Here is a 22,686-nt window from a genome sequence, read left to right as displayed (position 1 = left end):
TTTTGAGACTTTGGATTGTTTGGGTTTTCGTAACATGTTTCATAGTAGTGGAAAGAAACCATCAGAAATACACCTTTGAGCGTTATATTTCATTACACTTTATCTGTGAATTCACGTCTGTAGATTTCTATTACTGTACATATCTTTAAAGGCGGTGAGTTTGAGAGCAGCTTTACACACATGATGATTTACTGATGGCAGAGGATTTTGGACAGTGCTCGTGTTTTAATATTGTTAGCTTTATTAACATTAACATTCAATCTCAATTGATACATTAAAGTCCCCCTGTAGTCAATAATTGTATCCCTTAAAACTCATCTTTAATGACATATTTAAACGTTCTTTTCCTTGAAAAAAAATCCTCATGCCTTAAAATATCTTGAGTGTAACTCGACACCCTTGCCTCATTTAGTATACGCGGTTCTATGAATATGCAAATGAGCCCCGCCTCCACTCACTCACTCAGCTCAGAGATCCACTGGTTGACGATCACACGTTGACCTGATTGGTTACAAGGTAGTTTGTGACGTCAGAAACACCAGCGATTTCAAAGCGTGTTTTTGAGACTGTCTTTGGTTCACTGCAGTTTTAAAGAGGAAATACTCAGCAATGCTGTCGACTTATGAATTTACACATGCTTTGTCTTAAAGCAGATTAAAAACACCACATAGACACATAAACAACATTACTCGTTTCATGACGCCTGCAGCTTCAGCTATTTCCACATCTCATCTCACATGAACACACTCACACCAGAGGCTGTTCTGTGTGTGTGTGTGTGTGTGTGTGTGTGTGTGTGTGTGTGTGTGTGTGTGTGTGTGTGTGTGTGTGTGAGTGAGTGAGTGTGTGTGTGTGTGTGTGTGTGTGTGTGTGTGTGTGTGTGTGTGTGTGTGTGTGTGTGTGTGTGTGTGTGTGTGTGTGTGTGTGTCTGTATCTCTGTGTGTGTGTGTGTGTGTGTGTGTGTGTGTGTCTGTGTGTCTGTGTCTGTCTGTATGTTTGTGTGTGTGTGTCTGTATCTGTGTGTGTGTCTGTGTCTGTCTGTATGTTTGTGTGTGTGTCTGTGTGTGTGTGTGTGTGTGTGTGTGTGTGTGTGTGTGTGTGCGTGTCGTGAAATGTGGCTGTGTGCTAACAGTCCAAGGGCATGCATATATATGTGTGTAGAGAAATCTCAAAAGCTGCATCTCATTTTGCATACAATCTGTGCTGTATAGAATGCAAGATTAGAGTTATTGCGTCTCAAAGTGAAGCATGCTGGGTAAAGTTTGCCAAATCATGTGAAAGTGCTCTTTCTGAAATATGCATCTGTTCATTCTGTTATTTTTGGCCTATAATATGCACCCTTGTGCTACACTGTAATACATGTATATATATAATATATATAATTTTAAAAATACAATATGAAAGTCGCTAAGTATTTACAAAATTTAAGGAATTTAAGAAATGTTAATGCCAATAATATTTTAACCAATCATTAAATAATTCTAGATGACGCTAACGTTTACATCCAATCAGGAATAGTTTGCAAGAAAAGGGTCTGAGGAATGAAGATGCATTTCTTTATATGATCACGTCCCAAATACTGTTCATACTTCACACTCACTGTTTAAAAGCCTGTACTTGTGTGTAGATTGACCTAACCTCAGTCTGTGTGTGTGTGTGTGCAGTAACTGATGAGAGCTCGTGATCTGATCTCGACTGCCCGGCTGGTGAACGGCTCTTCAGGATGAGTTCTGCTCTTCTGAGGAAGATCCAGGAAAAAGAAAACCGTGTTCCTTTTCTGCTCGGGTTCCACGTCCCAGTCGGCTCCCCTGAAGAGCAGCGCTATCTCTCAGAAAACCCAGTGTGTGTGTGTGTGTGTGTGTGTGTGAACCCGACCATCTCACCGTTAGGACGTGCTTCAACTCCCTGGAAAACATCTCGTCATTTTGCATTCCAAGTTGTGGACGACCCATAATGCACTTCTTCAGTCATTCCATGAACACAGTGTGTCCGTTCCTCATCCGAACGACGTGTCGGCAATCCCCGAATCCGTGCATCCGGCATGGAGCTTTCGTCATTATGCAATATGAACTTTTCCCTGTGATCGCATGATGTAATTACATGATATATCTTTATTTTGTGGACGTCAGAGATTTTCAGAATGGAATATAGTGAAAAAAGCATTAATGCAGATGTTTGAGACTCGATCCAGCTGTGAACTGAAGCCACTGGACCCTCAACATATCAGACATCATCACAAGTCATGATTTATCAGTCCTTTTCTATATTTCTTTCTCTGTATTTATTCATAAGACAGATGAATTTTACTATAGATCATATTTTGGTCTGTTATACTGTTTTAGATCGTCATCATTAAAACATGGTGAATTCACTCTATCCTGATCAATATTGCAGAAAATCATTCATTTAATCAGCATTTCTGTCCGTTTTCAAGTGAAATGCCTAAACATCCTTAAATCAAGACGTTTGCTTGAGAATTAAAATTGGGTTTATATTAAGACTTTTTTGAGAACATGTTTTTTTTTTTACTTACTCTACTGGCAAATTCTTTATTTCTTATTTTAAGCTATTATTATTATTATTATTGTTGTTGTTAATAATGAAAATAGGTTTATTAAAAACATTAACAAAAATCCATATTCTGTTCAAGGAATAGGAACATCCTCGTAATTTCGACTTAATATATTTACAATTTAGTATAGATTTTTTGCAAATAGTTTTCTTTTCTTATTTTAAGCTATTATTATTATTATTATTCATAAAAATAAGTTTATTAAAAACTTTATTAACAAAAATCCATATTCTGTTCAAGGAATAGGAACATTCTCGTAATTTTATGGATGTCTATCACGACTTAATATGTTTATAATTTAGTAGTATAGATTTTTTGCAAATAGTTTTCTTTTCTTATTTTAAGCTATTATTATTAATAAAAATAAGTTTATTAAAAACATTATTAACAAAAAACAATATTCTGTTCAAGGAATAGAAACATCTTTTATGCTCATCATTTTATGGATGTCTATTACGACTTTATATATTTCATCTTTAGTAGTTTTTTTGCAAATAGATTTTTTTCTTATTTTAAGCTATTATTATTATTATTATTATTATTATTATTGCCAGCTAAGTATGAAAATACTTGATTCAAGATTTGAGAACATAAATGCATCTTATTTTAAGGATGCTTAGGTAATATTAATGCTTTTAGATAATTCTGTTGTTTTTTCAAGCTGTATTCCATTTCAAGGAAAAGTTATTGTCATCTTTTATCTATTTATGGATGTCTATGAAAACTTTTTTATATTTTTTAATGTCTTTTTGTTGTTTTTAAGGCTAATTTTGGATTAGCTGAATCTCATAATCATGATTATCTGGCTCAGAACAGACATTTATATATATAATCAATCTCTTGAGGGAATGTTCCGGTTCAGTAGAGGTGAAAATCTACAGCATTTCTGATATGAAAAGAAAAATAGAGCCATTCTTCAGTTCCTAAAAACAAAAAACAAAAAAAACACATTTGCAATAACTTAAAATGAAATAGAAAATGTACTGGAACTTTACAGGCAAGGTTAAGTGAATTTATTTGAACACACATCAGCACTTTTAATGTTTTCAAGTCTTGTGGCAATACTTTCAAAACTGTATTTTAATGTTGATGTTTGTGCAAACCTCCATTATAAGTGCATTCATGTAAATGTGTGTTTTTGTTTCAGTAAATATTTATTGAACCTAAAACATTTCTTTAACATTCAATTTGGATTTTACAGAATAAAATGGCCTTATTTGATAAGTGAAACATCACTTCTATCAAATCCATCATCAAATTCGGTCATTTCTCATTTGTCATGGGGCGAGTCTTTGTAATTATAATGTACAATATGTTTTAAAGCATAATCATGTATTATATGTCTCTGCTGTAATAAGAGTTTTATTTTTGGGGCTGCATGTGTGTGTGTGTTTTGTCTGTGAGAGTTTGTCAGATACTGTAAAGCTCTAGTGTTTGAGTCTATGATCTACCCTCAATAACCCGTGTGTGTGTGTGTGTGTGTGTGTGTGAGAGAGAGAGAGTGTGTATGACTGTATATATTTTTGGAAGGTCTTGCTGTACTTTAGCTCTTCTGTCATGAGACTCAGTGCATGTGTACGATAGTGTGTGTAACCGTCCTATGTGTACAGATCATTAGCTGGTAATGATGTAAAGACAAAAACTACAAATAAAGCCTATATGGAAAACAGACGTTTCTTCACACTCTCTGTGATGTTGCATTGAAAATAAGATTATGTTTTGCTCTTGATTATTTTCTGTTTCTCACCACAAAAAAACATGTTTAGTGTCTTCTGGGAAAAATCAAATGACTGGAGACATTTATGGGTAAATAAAACAGCAACAACATTTACAGTATGTACATAATATACAACTGATAGATTAACTGCTTAATATATATTTGTATTTTTTATATATATTTGTATTATTATCTGTTCAATATTTTGAAACCTGACGTAGAAAGCTTTAAACATGCGAACATGTCTTTTGTCCATTTGTTTTTCATGTTTTTTTTGTCATCATTTTATTTTTCATGCTTGTGTTTTTTTGTGTAGTGTTTATTTTTGTGCAGTGATGACCTGAAGAAACCTGCCGCTGATGGACATCGTGGAAAAATTACTCAGAAATCCATGACAGCAAACCTGACGAGTCCATGACAGATCTGAGGTGGTTTTCTTTATTCCATCTTCTATTTTAAGTAACAAAAATGCATGTGTGTGTGTGTGTGTGTGTGTGTGTGTGTGTGCAGGGCCGCGGGAAGAGGTTTTAGGTTGGGGGTGCTGATTTTTTTTTTTTTGGGGGGGGGGGATAGGGGCGTCACCCCTTTTGAATAAGAAACAATATCAAGACTGTAAAACTCCTCAAAAAATGCGCACACACTCAAACCTGACTGCACATCACATTTTTGACTTTATTGATTCTGCTTTTATTCCGGAGTCCCTTTTATTTTATTGCTCCGGAGTCGCATATCAGTTAAAAAATGCGCCATGAGGAAGAAAAAAACATAGGCCTATAGCCTAAGTCGCACTGGACTAAGTTGCATTTTTTTTTTAAATTTATTTCACACACACACCAAAAAAAACAATGTTACAGACAGTTCTCCGTTACAGACGTGAGCGGAAACTTTCACAGAGACCTCAAACTGAAAGCACAAAGCCTGTCTTTAAATTTAATTTCGTTTTGTATTAATTGTATCTTAATTTTAATCGATGATTCATCAACCAATTGTCTGGATTTAATAAATAAGAAGTAAATATAAGAAGATATAAGAAAATAGATAATCAGGACACGGAGGCGCTGGCGAACCTGGAGCTCGTCTCATAAATGAACCGAAACTCAGCGTAGGCCTATAATAGGTAGCCTATTGCCTCACAGACCTGAGACATATAGATAGCTTGAAATGTCTACTTTTAAGCAGAACAATTTCTCTCTGGCGCTGCGAAGATCGCGAGTCGTCAACTTCATTTGTCTAGCCGACACTGGCATAAAAAATAACTGGTTTATTAGTAAACAATTAAAATGTCTCCTGCTATATTTTACAAATTTGCCTGTTCCTTACAAAACACTGACAGTGTTTTTTTTGTTTTTTTTTGAGCAGCTGCGACAAATTCTTTCGACACACACACACACACACAATATTACGTAACACTCTGCGCTTATGTTTTAAAAAGATAATTTAACTTATAAATAACAATTTTTAAATAGCCCACTTAAAGTGTTTATTACAAATAAATGACTAAATGTTAACAATTTACAATTTGCATTTACAATTCTGTGAAAACAGGGGGTGCTGCAGCACCCCCAGCACCCCCACTTCCCGCGGCCCTGTGTGTGTGTGTGTGTGTGTGTGTGTGTGTGTGTGTGTGTGTGTGTGTGTGTGTGTGTGTGTGTGTGTTTAATGCACTGTCATATATAATGACAACGTCAAACTTTCAGATTTACTTTTTAAGGCAAATTATTTACAAAATAAATGAGCGAAACTATTACTATTAAAGCCTTCTGAATTTCCCACAAAAAACCTGTTTGAGCAAAAATCACGAGACTGGTCTCTTTATATGTATGCAACATGCCGATTATAATGAAACTGGTCTTAATCGATTCCTTGGGTCACGCCAAGAACATAGATCAATTTTGCCATAGTCGTCCAACAACTTCTTGTCCGCCATTTTGATTGTCTTTAAAGGCCATACTTTTTCATACTCCTGAAATTCGAGTCAGATACATAACCATTTTTATTTAATTTATGCCAAACTGCATCTGAGGCTGTATTTCTGGAGGAAGTTGACATAATGACTCCAATCTTTGTGTAATTGTCACCCAACTCTTGACCACACCAGATCAATTTGATGTCAGCGCCACCTATTGGTCAAAAGTAACAGGCAATTATGTCACATTACAAGTGATTGTATGTGTGGGCTTTCAACCGTTTTGCTTAAAAACGTCTCCAAATGACTTGACAAATGTCATTTTTGCAGTTGGTCATTCTGCTTATAGTTCTGGTGTTTGGTGTGTGAACAGGTTTTAGTCCTGCTGTCCCGCTGTTTAATGTGATGTGCTGTGCTGTTTTTGTCCTATAGTCTGTTGATGCAGTGGATACACACACACACACACACACACACACACACACACACACGCCCTGTCGAGTGACCTGAGAGAGAACAGCGGCTCTTATCAGCGCTCACAGGCTTCCTGCAGCGGAAACACACACACACACACACACACACAAACACACACACACACATACATCCATTTACATTCACATCTTTCACAAACCACACCCATAACACAGGGAACGTTCTCAGAACTCCAGCTAACGTTCTGGAAAGGTTTATAAAAGTTATAAACAAGCGTTCTTCCAGTAACTTTAATAGAATGTTCGTTCTGGTCTTTAATAATGTTCGAAAACGGAAACAGAAAAAAATATTATTTATAGGTTACATTGTTCATGGAACGTTTTTTCGGAATTATTTTGTTAAAAATGCTATTACTTCCTACTTGTTTCAAAACTTTAAGAGGACATTCAAAAGTAACGTTCCCATGTTTGCAAAATGATAAAATTGAATTCGCATAACGAAGATAAAAACCATTCAGAAATAACGTTTTTGTAACCTATTGGTTAGCAAAACGTTCTTAGAACTTAGAACAAAATGTCTGTCCTACAGTTTTTACTAAACCATACAAAAAAAATCTCATGAATAATTGTCATGAATATTTCTTATAACAGAAGTACAGTATTTTTTTAAACAACAAAAATGCATTCATAATGCTGTCAGATTACTTGCCAGTGAATACTTGATTTTACCCATAATGCATTGTTCTGTTCAGGAACAGGAAAAAGGGGGTGATGTCATAGTAGGCCTAAGTAAGTAATTTCATGTCTACATGATGCAAAATTGACGCAACATGCTAGTATTCACAATTTAAGCATTTTATTTTTAATTTGAAAATGTTGATAATTACAAATAGAGTTGTGTGTGCGTGTGTGTGTGTGTGTGTGTGTTCACAGCAAACCTCCAGACCAGCATTCATGAGACTTCAAATAGAGACATTGAGGTGTGTATGATGTATATAATGAACCTACACACTTTAAAAATCAATGCATACAAAAAAAATTCACAAGAATATGCATATAAAATATCAAATAAATAGTGCTGTGAGAGATGAGCTCGGTCTACAACAGCTTTTTCTGGTATCGAGTTGTTTGCTAATCTGTTAGTCTTACACAGTTTCCACATGAGTGTATTTGTTAGTTACTGTACGTCATGTTGTGTGAAGGTGTAAATATCTCTGTTGTAAATATCACACACACACCTCTGATAGTGTTCTACTCGGACAGGAATATATCAGACTCTATAGCAGCTTTATCTCTGGACTTCAATAATCGTCAACACAAAAACATTCATTCATGGAGTGTTTTCTTCTGAAGTGTTTCAGTTGGACGTTCCTCTGACATTTTTAAATGTTACTATGGTTTTAGAATGTTCACGGAACATTCAAATGTAACGTTTCACAGAATGTTTAAAGATATAATGGAATGTTCCCTTAACATTCACAAAACCAAAGCATCAGTGTTGGGGAGTAGATTATATATATATATATATATATATATATATATATATATATATATATATATATATATATATATATATATATATATATTTGTGCTGTCAAATTGAGTAATTGCGCTTAATCATATCTAACATAAAAGTTTTTGTTTATCATGTGTGTAGTATATACATTATTATATTTATATACAGTATATATTATATAAATGTTTTTGTGCCTGTCTGTGTATATATATATATATATATATATATATATATATATATATATATATATATACACACACACACACACACACATATATATTTATGTATACTGTATTTTGCATACATATTTGGGTGTGTACACACACACACACACACACACATACACATATATATATAAACAAACCTTTGGTTAGATGTGATTAATTGCGATTAATCGATTTGACAGCACTAATATATATATATATACACCATGTATGTTTTTTTGCATTACTGAATATTTGAGGGAAATCCTGCAGAAAATAAAAATCAGTTGCTTTATGAAAAATATTATGTATTTTAATTTTGGAGTGAAATATGACCTGCACATGAATCTTGAGATTCACCTGATGGTAACAGAGGGAAAAATGTCCAATATTTTCTGATCAACCTGATTTTCCCTTTTCACGGCCAGTCTTGAAGCCAAAAAACCACAGCGCAGTCAGATACTGTAAAAGTTTACTCGTGTCAGTCGTATGTGTGTATGCGAGTGGACAAGCTATCAAAAAGAAAAATATACATATATATATTACACAGATAAAATGTATAACGTTAGCGGCACGACGTGTGGAGGGAGTGGGGGATGAGTGACAGGTGGGGCTGGTTGTCATGGTTACAGGTTTTGGCAGCACTGCAGTTTGTTGCCCTTCTGCCCGTCTGTAGTCGGCGGGACGCTGATGTCCACCACGTTGTTTCCCGGCGACTCGTCGTGGGCCGATCGCTCAGCGATTTGCTTCTGTGATACAATGCGATAAATTTCTAGAGATGCAGGAGAAAGAGAGAGAGAGAGAGAGAGAGAGAGAGAGAGAGAGAGAGAGAGAGTGAGAACAGAGAGTTGTGAGCAGTGTTGGGGGAAGTTGCTTTGAAAAGTAATGCATTACAATAGTGCGTTACTCCCTTAAAAAGTAACTAATTGCATTACTTAGTTACTTTTTTTTTAGAAAAGTAATGCGTTACTTTACTTTTGCGTTACTTCATTAGGAAAAATCATTAGGATATTAAGTAAAGATCATGTTCCATGAAGATATTTTGTAAATTTCCTACAGTAAATATATAAAACATGTATTTTTGTGAGTGAATGCTGCACAATCGTGAACATAAATGAACAACTTTAAAGGAGATTTTCTCAATGTTTCGATTTTTTTGCATCCTCAGATTCCAGATGTTCAATAGTTGTGTCTCGGCCAAATATTGTCCTATCCTAACAAACCATACATCAATGGAGAGCTTATTTATTCAGCTTTTTCATGATATATACATCTCAATTTCAAAAAAACTTTCAGCTTCTGCTGTTCTGGATAACACAAGAATAGATGCAGGAGAAGAAAGACTTGCACTTACTTTACCAATAAATAAAAAAAATCTATAATCAGTTTTGCTTATGGTTTAACTGAATCATTAAAGGTCAGAAGCAAGTACATTGGTCAATAAAATGAGATTAAACGCATTAAAATGTATGTTTTATTTAACAGATTTAGTTATTGGAGGTTTGCATAGTATTCTGATTCTGCATTTCACTGATTTTATTCATTTTGAGGAATATTGAATCTTTTTTTGTGCAAGTGAGATGAGTAAATGCACACTCACATTTAGTGTAGAACTACAATAACCATCATGTTTACACACACACACACACACACACACACACACACACACACACACACACGCCTCTGCACTTCGATTTGTCTCAACATGAGGACAGGAGAGCTGTCAGTCAATGCATGGGAAAACAAAGTAACTTATTTGAAAAAGTAACTCAGATATTTTGTTGTAAATTTTAAAAGTAATGCGTTACTTTATTAGTTACTTGAAAAAGTAATCTGATTACGTCACTCGAGTTACTTGTAATGAGTTATTGCCAACACTGGTTGTGAGTGGATGAGCCTTGTTCAAAGTCACTGTAAAATAGCTTTATATTAGCTATTAATCTGTTGATTTTTATGATTATTATAAACCCATTCATTTCCAGATTCTTCCAGGATTAATTGCACATACTGTGCAGTTCTTTTTCCATCTTATCTGTATTTTACATGTAAGTTTGATTTAAAAACGACAGCTTTAGTGACCGGCGTACACATATCTCCATATATCAATCCTATAGAAACCAGTGCAAAGATTAAAATGAGGTGTTTTAACTCCACCCGTCACTCATTTACCATCAGATTACCATGCTGTATGCTAACACAGCTAGATATAGCTGTTATATAGATATACAGCAGCTAGATGTAGATATAGTGACAATATAGCACTTGCATATTGTTGTTAGTTTTACTGCTTCTGTTGTTCTCATTTGTAAGTCGCTTTGGATAAAAGTGTCTGCTAAATGATTAAATGTACTGGTTTTTAAAACATTCGTACAGTCAGTCATCCAAAATATGGAAGAACCTTCAGCAAAATAACTCTCAATCAGTGTGTTATGCAAGTATAATGTATGGTAACACTTTAGTTTACGGTCCAATTCTCACTATTAACTTGTTGCTCATTATCATGCATATTACCAGAATATTGGCTGTTTATTAGTACTTATAAAGCACATATTAATGCCTTATTGTGCATATTCTACATCTAAATCTTACCCAATACCTAAACTATTAATAAGCAATGATTAGGAGTTTAATATATTAATTAGAACGTCAAAATATGAACAAAAATTATAATCGTATATAAATTAGGTCACACTTTAGTTTGACCCAATTTATATAATATTATAGTTTTTGTTCATATTTTTAAGTAGCTATTATTTTATTTTTTTATTTTTTTATCTTGTTCCTTTATTATTATTATTATTATTAATAAATATTTCTATATGGGTTTTAGTATTATTTATATACTTTTATAGTTTTTATGTATATTTTTGTTTTCAGTTTGCATTTTTTTTTTTTTTTTTTTTTATCTTTTCCATTTTTATTAGGTTTTTTAAACTATTCCTCTTTTTTTATCAGTTTTAGTTTTTGGATGAAAACTTTACATTTTGGACAATTAGTCATTTTAATGCTTCAATTTAATTAGTTGCCAAAGCAGCATTGCTAAAGTTTTGCATCTTATTTTATTTCAGCTTTATTTCAATTAACACTTAAAAAAAAAAAATAGATTAGTTAGTTGTAGTTAATGATAATAACCTTGCTCTCAATGTATTACATGTTACATTTTAGACTCTGTGAACGTGAAATATAGTGATATCTTAGACTTGATGATGCATTGCATAATTTAGTCAAGAATCGTTATGGAACCGCATTATTATAAGTGTGAATATTTACACTCCCATCTGAAATATCTCTGTAAAATCCTCTAATTCCTGGCAGGCAGTCGCAGCTCAGATGCTGCAGTTTTAAAGTTGCATAACACACCACTGTCGCTGCATGGGCTTCATGTTAGTTAGTGTGTTGCTGCAGTGAGGAAGCGTTTCATATGTGTGTGTGTGTACCTGTCAGAATGTTCTTGAACGCCTCCTCCACGTTAGTTGAATCCAGAGCGGACGTCTCGATGAATGACAGGTTATTTTTCTCTGGAAGAAAGCAGAAGGTGTTTAATATCACCAGATTTGAAGAATATAACGGACCTCCTTCATGAAACACAAGCAGAATGAGTTTCAGTGCACATCTAATCGCATTTAGTGGGGTTGTGATCTGATCATTTTTTTAAAATGTTTTGAAAGACTCTTCTGCTCACCAAGGCTGCATTTATTTGATCAAAAATACAGTCAAAAATTTTAAATATTATTACAATTTAAAATAACTGTTTTCTATGTGAATATATAGTAAAATGTAATTTATTTGCTGTAATTTTCAGCATCATTACTCCAGACTTCAGTGTCACATGATCCTTCAGAAATCACTCTAATATGATGATTTCGCAAGAAACATTTATAATTGTTACCAATGTTGAAAACATTTGTGCTGATTAATATTTTTTTTGGAATAATTTTCCAGGATTCTTTGATGAAAAGAAAGCTCTAAAGAACAGCATTTTTTTGCAATAGAAATTTTCATAACATTATGAACATTATCAGTGCATCCTTGCTAAATAAAAGCATTATTTTCTTACTCACCCAGTGACGATTTAATGAAAAAACTTGCACAGATGTTTCATTCTGTTTGTGTGCAATGCAATAATCGGTTCTGATATAGTTCAAATTAATTTCTTATCCTAAATACCTAAAAAAAACAATTTTTATTTAGAAAATTATGAAGCAAATGGCATAATTCAGTAAATTACCGTAAATTAATTTAATTGATTCACTACTAATTAATATAATTATTGAAGTAAATTCATGCAATCATTGTCAGAGCACCCTATTGTCAATCTCAAATGCTGTGTAATTTCACATAAACACAAGGAGCAGCAGTTTCTAATCTCTGGTATTGTCCCCCTCAGGATCCTCATGTATGTGTGTGTGTGTGTGTGTGTGTTCTCTGTACCTGCGAACGCTCTCGCCTCATCGGTGGGAACGGCCCTCAGGTGTCGCAGGTCGCTCTTGTTCCCCACCAGCATGATGACGATGTTGTTGTCGGCGTGATCTCGCAGCTCTTTCAGCCAGCGCTCCACGTTCTCGTAGGTCAGATGCTTGGCGATGTCGTACACCAGCAGCGCGCCCACCGCTCCACGGTAATACCTGCGCAGGTGAGAAACACACTTTAGTGCGGTTCATAAGGTAGGCATCACTATTACTACTGCTCAGGTTTAGCTTTTATTAGTGCTGTCAGTTAAACGCGTTATTAACGGCGTTAACGCAAACCCATTTTAACGGTGTGAATTTTTTTACCGCGAGATTAACGTTCTTTTTGGCCTAGCAAACTTTGTAGTTTTTTTCACATGCTGTTGCAACAACTCGTGATGTTAGAAAAACTACAACACCACACCGGATCTAGCTAGACCGGACACAAAACGACAGGCACGCCGCACACACTTGTTCTGGCTTGCGAGCCGGCCGAAGAGTAGTAGCAGAGAATGTCTAATAAGAGGAGAACTTCCACTCTCAGTAAACTTCCGGCTTCTGAACTGGTTGCAGTTCCACTCCGGCTCCACATGAGGGCGCTCACAGGACGAGTGCAGAATGAATGGAGGGCTATGGCGCTATACCCCTCAATCCACTTTTCTCAGGATATAATTTTTTGTCTAGTAATTTGAATGTTGTATTCGAAAGGAGATGCAAAGAAATTACACATTGCTGGGTGTTAGAGTTTTTAGAGTCACTTATTTGCTTTAAAAAGTCTTTTTAAATGTCAATGACGTCATACACATCGTACGACCAGAGATACTGCTTTACGGCAATCCTTCAGTCACTTTGGTGCTTTCGCACTCTGCACTTTCTTTTCTCTCGAGGCATCGACAACACAGCTGCTAGAAGAGCTTTTGGTTTGTTTTTTTCTGGTCCTGCTTCGGATGCCACGATGCCATCAAACGGTATCTCTGGTTGTAATCAGTCCTTCACTGACCAATCAGCGTTCATTAGCAGAATGCTAGCGTGTTATGGGCAACAACAACTCAACCTGTAAGAAATCGAAAGGACATAAGTACTCGTTCATTCAACTTTCGACCTATAACCCGTGTTGAACTTGCAAAACCTACAATCAAATCTGAGATTTCTCAACGGCAATCGGGTGAAAGAGATTTAGCCGTCTAGCTCCATAGACTCCCATTCATTTTGCACTCATGGCGATCGCCCCCAGTGGAACTCTGGTGGAACTACAACCACAATTCGGTACAATAGGACTTAATAGGGAGTGGCCAGGCTCTCCGTAGACGGGCTCTGGTAGTAGGCTAACGTTACGTTTTGAGTGGATGGCGAGCGCGAGACGCCGAAATGGATGCCAATAAGATTCTGAATGGGAAGTTTACTTTTAAAAAGTTGACAAATGGTTCCACTGACAAGACCAAAGTGATCTGTGTGTTTTGTCGTTGTGAACTGAGCGATCATCGCAGCACGTCCAGTCTGAAACACCACTCGACGCGAATGCGAATTCTCTGATGCGATTATTTGCTTCGGGTGTGAAATTGAACACTACAGTATATGCCAATGTTGTTTTCAATAAAAAAAACATTTGTACAAAGCAAGCCGATCCACTTTTCCATGTTGATCAGGGGCCGTATTCACAAAGCATTTTATCTTACCACTAGGAGTACTCCTAAATCGCACTAAAAGATTTTAGCTAGGAGTTTTCTCTTAAAAGTTATTCACAACGCCTTTCAGACCTACTCTTAGTAAAGAAAAAGGACAACTCCTAAACTAAGAGTGAGTCTTCGTTGCTATGGATGACGTCATTACTCATGCACGAGCTTGACTGAAGTGACCACCTTGATTGGCTGATGATTGTAAGGCGGGAATGATTCCAAACCCCTCCCCTACGATGATGAGTGACAGGTGACAGGTCTGAGAATGTGTGCGCTACACAAGTAGTGCGAAGGACGGAAGATGATGAATAACTGAATGAATAGCCTAAATGAATAAGGAGTAAGGCAACACAAATAGCCTAGTAGCCTAATGAAACATATGGATTGATGCAATATCTTTGCAACATTATTGAATTAATCTGTCACTATATGCCTCTGCCTACGTTTGCAAAGAGAAGAACATTTTAATTTGATTCACAATGAAACGTTACAATTAGTTTACATGCAATGAGTAGCCTAGTTTTGGTTGTTGGTGGCGTTATTGCATCCCTAGTTATGCCTACAATGCACAATTGTTCCCTCGCGATTGGAAGCTCCTGGAGCCGCCACATACGCATTTCAAAACATCGCAGCGTGAAACGCCACAAAAAGCGGTTTGTGAAGGTCTTAGTGAGTCAGGAGTCCTCTCGACTTCTTTTAAGCTGTCCCAGGCTCAGGTGCTACTTTTAGGGCTAAAATGCTTCGTGAATTACTCTTAGTCAAAAAAATGAGCAGTCCTAAAGTTACGAGTGACACGCCCATTATTTTTAGGAGTTGCTCCTAAATTCACCAATTAGGAGCTACTTTTAGCCTTAAAATTCTTTGTGAATACGGCCCCAGAGCATTAAAATTAGAAAAAAATAATGGGACAAAAAGAAATCAAGGGACATTTAGAATTGATAAAAATGTGTGATTAATTGCGAGTTAACTATGACATTAATGCGATTAATCGCGATTAAATATTTTAATCGTTTGACAGCACTAGTTTTTATTTTATTTACCCAGCTAACAGGGAACGTTTCCGGTAAAACTTGTAAGAATTTAGACTATACGCTGGAAATCGTGAGAAATAAAGTCAGAATGTGACATATAAACTTGCGATTGTTTTAAAAAGAAAAAAGGTTTGGATGTCGTTTGAACGATTCCAATTCTGCTTATTGATTCCGATTCTTATCGATTCCTAATTTTGATTTTAATAAGGTAAAAAAAGAAAAAGAAAGTCTTATTGCAAAACATTTAATTGTGGCTGAATCCCATGAACAAAAATAAACAGACTTAAGAACACACACACAGGGATTTTTTTGCCTATGGTTTAAAAATACCTAAATTCCAAGCATTATTAAAGACAAGTAAATTAAAAGTAATTAAAAAAGAACAAATAAACTAATTAGTAATCGCACAAATGAATACAACTGAACAAAGATATAAATAGTGTGTTAAGAGTTTCAGGAATCCGGGTACAGAAACTAATCAAATGTTGTAATAGAGGTCGACTGAAGGCTGTCTTTAGTAGAGAACACAAGTGCAGTTTATTTACCAAACATAAAGTAAAGGCATGAACTCAAAGCAGAAACATGACGCTTATCACAAACAATACTTGACAAGGACACGTGGCAAACATGAGGGCTTAAATACACACAAGACTAATGACTAGACAAGGGACACCGGTGAACAGCGAACCAATGACAACACAGAACACATGGCAGGATCACATGACTAGAACAGGGGTCACATGACAGACATGAAACAAAACCAAATTGTGACAAATGTAAAATAACTCTGCACTTTATAAATAAAACATACATTACAATAATTACAAAGTTATTCCGTCTGAATTTTCTTTGTCTTTTGTTGTTTGATTATCGTTATTATAGAGACGACGGCAGGAATTTTACGCTACTGTCACTTTAAGAGCTGCACGGATCCAATATACTGTTACACGTGTTTTTTTTTTTGTTAACTGTTTATGTTATATCTCCCTTTGCTTTGAACTTTGAGCGTTGTAACTTTGCAGATGTTGTTTTTGCTCAAACAGCAACTTTACACACTAACTAAAGTTAGAAAAGTCAAATCATAATCAACCACCCCTTTAAAGGGCACCTATTATGACTCTTTTCACAAGATGTAAAATAAGTCTCTGATGTCCCCAGAGTATGTATGTGAAGTTTTAGCTCAAAATACCCAACAGATCATTTTTTACAGCATGTTTAAATTGTAATTTTTTGGGGCTCGGAAAAACACGCTGTTTTAGTGTGTATCCCTTTAAATGCAAATGAACTGCTGCTGCACGGAACAGGGGGCGGAGCCTCATGAGCTCACGCTCAGGACAATCTCATCTGATAATATCAGAACAGAAACTCTCAGTTGCGGTGTTCATTTCGACTCGGAGTCGGACAATAATGCCCACAGAGCCAGAGAATATATGCTGTATGGACATAGAACAGGTATAGTTTAGTTTAATTACAGTTATAACTTATTTGTCATCTGCTTTTATCCACTATTAATACAAGCCTGCTGTAGCAAAACCCGTCCGAATGATGACCAAAATATACTGACGAGTTCAGTAAAGTTTATTGTACATCACACAAAAGATGAGCGTTAGTTTTACTCCAGAGAATCTCTGTAAGAGCTGAATAAACACAGTATAAGAAGTGCGCATTAAAGTCTTATCCATAAAGTCTCTCTCTCTCTCTCCCTTTCATTATCATCAACATACACAGCGAAGTACACAAAACACTCGTTACAACTAACAGTAAACAAATATACACACCTTTTCAGTGGGTGCTAAATAAACTGGTAAACCTTATATCCGTAAAATGACTCGAAGAGCTGTCATAAAGAGCGCGCTCGCACTTTCATTTCTTCCGTGTAGGCCTGTCGCGATAGTCAATAAATCAATTAATCGCACGATAAAAAAAAATGAGCTCGATAATTTTTCCGGCCGCGATAATTCCATTTGCATGCTTGTTTGTTTTCCTCGTCTCTCTCTCTACCATGCTCTCTACCAAATAGACTGGATGACCACTCGGTTCCTTCGCGTATATGAGGAGTGAACTCTCTTGTCAGTTGCATGGTCTTTGTGTGGGGAGGCGGAGCCGCGGCGCTTGTCAGTCACATGGTCTTTTTATGGGAAAGCGCCGGCGGGACTGCTTGCGGCGACTGCCGGGAGAGACAGAAAAGACGCTAGTTGTGAGTTAGAGGGAAAAAAAAGAAAAAGATGGAATTGGTTTCAAAGCCAAACGCGACAGCGAGCCCGATCTCATGAAAATGCGTATCTATACCACGAATGTTATTTCTCGTGCCATTTATACGCCAAAAATAGTTTTTGCGTGCATATGATACGCTCTTTATGGCGTGTAATACACACGCACTCCTCACCCCTAATCCTAACCAAGTATTTTCAGTGCGTAGCATATACACGCAATAAAGCGTGTCTCCGTCTTCCCGACAGTAAATTACACAATCACTCGGGCGTTTAGTCGACAAAGTAACAGGACAGTGCAAAATGGTGTGATATGGCCTGTTGAGGCTTTTTTTATTTGTTTACAAAGGTCCTAACTGGCAGTTTTGCCTGTTATGGAATGTATCACGATTTATGTCTGTGCCTAAGCCTAATGTTTAATATTTTTTTGAAGTGCAATTTTGTTTACATCCATTTATTGTTTTTGGTATTTATTCAATTCAATATTTATTCATTTTGTTAACAGACACTGAGAGTCCATTGCTTTTATTGTTTTTGGTTGTTTTGTTCATTTTTTGTGGATATTTAAAATGTTTTCCGTTTTCAATGTTTAATATTCTTTAGAAATAAAAGTTTATAGATCTTTGAAAAGGTGTACCTGCATTGTTATGCCATTATCATTATATTAGATGAAAATGGTCTCAGAACGACAATATTATCGTTTATCGCAATAATTTCTTGGACAATTTATCGTCCAGCAAAATTTGTTATCGTGACAGGCCTACTTCCGTGTCCAGTCACGTTAGGCCTGTCGCTCCGGAGAGTGTAAGCTTGATCACAAACAGTACAGATCCATCCTTGAGTAACAACGGGAGTAAATGAAGACTGCTATGTTCATTCTTACATCCATCAACAACACACCTCAATCGCTTAGGAGACATTCTTGTCTACAGCGGCTCAAGCGTCGAACAATGGCGGACTCTGTGTCCAGCTCCCTCAGGGCGGGTCTAGGCTCAAACTGAAGTGTCACTCAACCGTCGTGGGAGGGGCCTGCTCAATTCTACGTCACACTGCATAGAATCTGAGATCAGCTCGTTCTGAGACAGTGCTTATGATTTATTGAGATTGTAAAAAAAACCACTGGGTGGATTTTTATCATTCTAGGGTGGTTTTGCTCACACACTGCCAACACACATTTATGTTCAAACACCATGTAAAAGTGAATTTTGCATAATAGGTGCCCTTTAAAAATATTTATCCACAAAAGGCGAGCCCAGCAAAGTTTGTGAACCACTGGTCTGCATCAAGGCTTCTGTGATCTGATATAGCCTGTACTCACGCAGAGGTGATGGCCCTGTACCGCTCCTGTCCGGCCGTATCCCAGATCTGAGCTTTTATCGTCTTGCCGTCCACCTGAATGCTCCTGGTGGCGAACTCCACTCCTATCGTGCTCTTGCTCTCCAGGTTGAACTCGTTGCGTGTGAAGCGCGACAGCAGGTTACTCTTCCCGACACCCGAATCTCCGATGAGAACAACTGAGAGCGGACGCACACACACAGACAAAAATATGATATTATTACTCTCAGAAAAAAAGGTAAAAAGCTGTCACTGGGTCAGTACCCTTCAAAAGGGGTCTAATATGTACCATTTAGGTACTAATATGTACACGTTTCGTACCAATATGTACCTTTGAGGGACTTGCATGCACTCTTTAGGTACAAAGGTGTAGCATAGGTGAGTGTTACACTGGTGTTTTGCAAGATGAGAAAGTTTATCTATGTATCATCTTTATATCTCTTTTAATTCCTTTTATAACTGTTTTAATTCCCCTTGCTTTTATTTTGTAAAAAAATATATTGTTATGTTCTCCATGTTTGTCCATGGACTTTTTATTGTAATTCCTTTCTGTGTAAAGCACTTTGAATTACCATAGTGCATGAAATGTGCCGTATAAATAAACTGAGATCTCTCTAAAGTCATGACTTAACAAAATGTTAACATTCAGTTTGGGCTCGGTAAGATTTTGTTTAAAGATATTTAATACTTTCATTCAGTAAGGAAGCATTAAATTGATCAAAAGTGACATATTTATAATGTTACTATATTCTATTTCAAATAAATGCTGTTCTATTCAACATCTTATTCATTAAAGAATCCTGAAAAATTAAAAGCATCACCTTTTCCACATAATATGAACCAGTTTTCAACATTGATAATAATCATAACCGTTTCTTGAGCATCAAATCATCATATTAGAATGATTTCTGCAGGATCGTGTGACACTGAAGACTGGAGGAATGATGCTGAAAAAGTTTAAGTTTAACATATATTCACATAGAAAACAGCTGTTTTAAATTGTAATAATATATTTCACAGTATTGGAAAATATAAAAAAACGTTAAAAAAAAATCTTACCGACCCCAAACTGCTCCTGAGGCACACCAACACTACACATTTGGGATGTCTCCCTTATCTGACCCGTATATTTCTGGTCTTGGAGTCTCTATTAATGAGCTGATGAGTTGAAACAGGCGTGTTTGACTAAGAGTTCAGAAATGTGTAGTATTTGTGTGCCTCCAGGAACAGGGTTGGGAAACACTGCTCTAGAGTACATAAACATACCTAAAATGCCAAATAATGGCTTGATTCAAAGAATATTTGCCATTTTAGGTAGGCCTATGTTAGTCTAAAGGTATGTTTTAGCAGTCTAAAAACTGCTGGGTTGTTTCAACCCAACTTTGGGTCAAATTGCATTGGTTACATTAAAAATGTAAACCAACGGCTGGGTTTGTCCATTTTTAAATTGAATTTTTAACCCAACGTTGGGTTAGTTCATATTTGACCCAACATTGGGTTAACACAACCCAGCATTTTTTAGAGTGTTCAAAACCACCTATAGCTTAAAAAAAAAACATAAATTGAAGCCACCAAAATGGTAATATGAGGGAACAATATATGAAGAGTTCAGATGCAAAAGCCTCTAAGTTTTCTTCTAGAATGATCATTTTTATAAAGATGTATATTTAAGTTTAGTAATTTCACTTAAATGACAATTAATAGGTAATTTGCATTGCCATTTAAGTGAAATTATTGAACATAAATAGACAAGCTTGATAAAAATGATCATTCAGATGGCACTTAGAGGCTTTTGCATCTGAACTCTTCATATATACTATATATATATATATATATATCTATCTCTCTCTCTCTCTCTCTCTCTCTCTATATATATATATATATATATATATATTTAGGGCTGTCAAAAGATTAATCGCATCCAAAATAAAAGTTTGTGTTTACATAATATATGTGTGTGTACTGTGTATAATTATTTTGTATATATAAATACACACACATGCATGTTGTATATATTTAAGAAAATTTTTGATTTTTGTATAATTTATATATAAAAAAATTATATTTATATATAATATAAATTATATATAAATATATACAGTATATGTATGCAAATATTTCTGTGTATTTATATATACAAAATAATTATACACAGTACACACACATATATTATGCAAACACAAACTTTTATTTTGGATGCGATTAATCTTTTGACAGCCCTAATATATATATATATATATATATATATATATATATATATATATATATATATATATATATATAATTTGACTCATCATGCAAGTGTAACAAAATTAATTTTTGAACTTTTTCAGATCTCTCTCTCTCTCTCTCTCTCTCTCTCTCTCTCTCTCTCTCTCTCTCTCTCTCCAGTCCTTTCTTTTCGAAAGCGTTCTTGTTTCGAAGGCCCATTACTCAAGACCCAGTCTGATGCTTCTCTGAAACATCTGTTGTGTTTACCACAGTAAAGGTGAGGTAACGATTGCTGGCGAGCTGTTCCTTTAAGTCAGTGAATGAGTTTGCATTGATTTCCTTCAGCTCAGGGTCAGGGTGAGTGAGATGTCATGAGGGATGGCTGCTGATATCCTTATGTTGTCCTGCTAGGAAGTCAAGGCGAACTTTGTTCCACATATAACGCTGATCTTGTGAAAATCGAAATGTAACAGTTTTGCCGCGTCAGACTTTGATCGGGCGGTGACGTGATACAATCAAAGAAACATAGTAACATCGGTTACAATGTAACAAACCAGCTGGAGGAGATAATATCATGATGTGACCTAATTATTATCATACAATACACTATCATAGAAAGCAGTGCGAAGCAAACAGCCAAAATTGAGCGTCTTTTGTCTTAATTCCCTTCGAAGCATGTAGGGCTACACCAAGATCCTAATTTAAGCACATCTTTAATGCATCATGTTCAATTTCCCATCATTCAGGCCCAGATATCCTGATCCCAGCCGGTGTGAAAGCATGCAGGCCACCATCACACACAGATGTTTAACTGATCGATGGATATGTAGGTTACTGATGCCTCTGCGGGCGTTTCTATGTCAAACACAGTTAAATATGGCATGATTTCAGACAGCTTTCCTGATACAACACACTCTCAAATGCTTGTCTGATCTATGAGTCGAAACAATGGGTGGATTATGAATGATTACTCCTCTGCTCTGTATGAGGGAATGCAGAATTTACCTTTGAACAAGAAATCGTATTCATCATCTCTGTTGGCCATTTTAGAGAAGCCCGCTCCGTCCTGTAGTCCGAGGTAAATCAGATGATGCTGTATTAATAAACTCAACGCAAGAAGAAATAATCAGATGAACACTAAAGACACACACACTGCGCCAGTGCTGCTGTCACACACACCGCAGGAAGAGTGTGATCTGCTCGGGCTGCATTAGAGGAGGAGTCCCGCAGATCATGATCATCTGTCCGGCAGAGGGCGCTATAAACACTGCATTACATCAGGGCCTTCGTGCATGTGTGCTGTGGCAAACCGTGATAGCTTCAAATGTTCACAGTGTTACTCGTAATTTAAAGGGGTGGTCCCTTTTTCAGAAGATGTCAAATAAGTCTCTGATGTCCCCAGAGTGTGTATGTGAAGTTTTAACTCAAAATAC

General features: G+C 36.0%; 2 protein-coding genes across 3 annotated transcripts in view; one reads left to right on the top strand and one right to left on the bottom strand.

Moving 5' to 3' along the window:
• The window catches only part of pip5k1cb (phosphatidylinositol-4-phosphate 5-kinase, type I, gamma b), a 65,162-nt gene extending 62,631 nt beyond the window's left edge, over nt 1-2,531 (top strand). Inside the window, exon 19 of one of the 2 annotated variants that reach the window (XM_079876888.1) lies at nt 1,665-2,531. In XM_079876888.1, coding sequence (XP_079733014.1) covers nt 1,665-1,667 — 3 coding nt within the window. In that variant the 3' untranslated portion in view covers nt 1,668-2,531. The remainder of the gene's footprint in view (nt 1-1,664) is intronic. The other variant, XM_079876889.1, reaches the window with a different exon arrangement.
• A 6,033-nt stretch (nt 2,532-8,564) lies between these two features.
• rab11bb (RAB11B, member RAS oncogene family, b) lies at nt 8,565-22,466 on the bottom strand. The gene is made up of 5 exons (XM_079876899.1): nt 22,259-22,466; nt 19,026-19,221; nt 12,774-12,967; nt 11,780-11,860; nt 8,565-9,114 (listed from the first exon to the last, which is right to left on the bottom strand). Exons 1-5 carry the CDS (start codon nt 22,296-22,298, stop codon nt 8,969-8,971), a joined length of 657 nt encoding a protein of 218 aa, XP_079733025.1. The 5' UTR covers nt 22,299-22,466; the 3' UTR covers nt 8,565-8,968.
• Between the last annotated feature and the right edge of the window lie 220 nt (nt 22,467-22,686).

The sequence above is a fragment of the Squalius cephalus genome, assembly GCF_949319135.1.
Source record: "Squalius cephalus genome assembly, chromosome: 7".
Taxonomy (NCBI): Eukaryota; Metazoa; Chordata; class Actinopteri; order Cypriniformes; family Leuciscidae; genus Squalius; species Squalius cephalus.
Note: the sequence above shows the minus strand (reverse complement) of the source record. Positions and strands in the feature narration are given on the sequence as shown.

What these genes read in the sequence shown, in the direction of transcription:
- rab11bb (XM_079876899.1), bottom strand. Translation starts at nt 22,298, where the DNA reads ATGGCCAACAGAGATGATGAATACGATTTCTTGTTCAAAG. An exon ending in ATACGATTTCTTGTTCAAAG is followed by an intron (nt 19,222 to 22,258) that starts GTAAATTCTGCA and finishes GTCCGCTCTCAG; the next exon opens with TTGTTCTCATCGGAGATTCG. An exon ending in GTTCAAGAACATTCTGACAG is followed by an intron (nt 9,115 to 11,779) that starts GTACACACACAC and finishes CTGCATCTCTAG; the next exon opens with AAATTTATCGCATTGTATCA.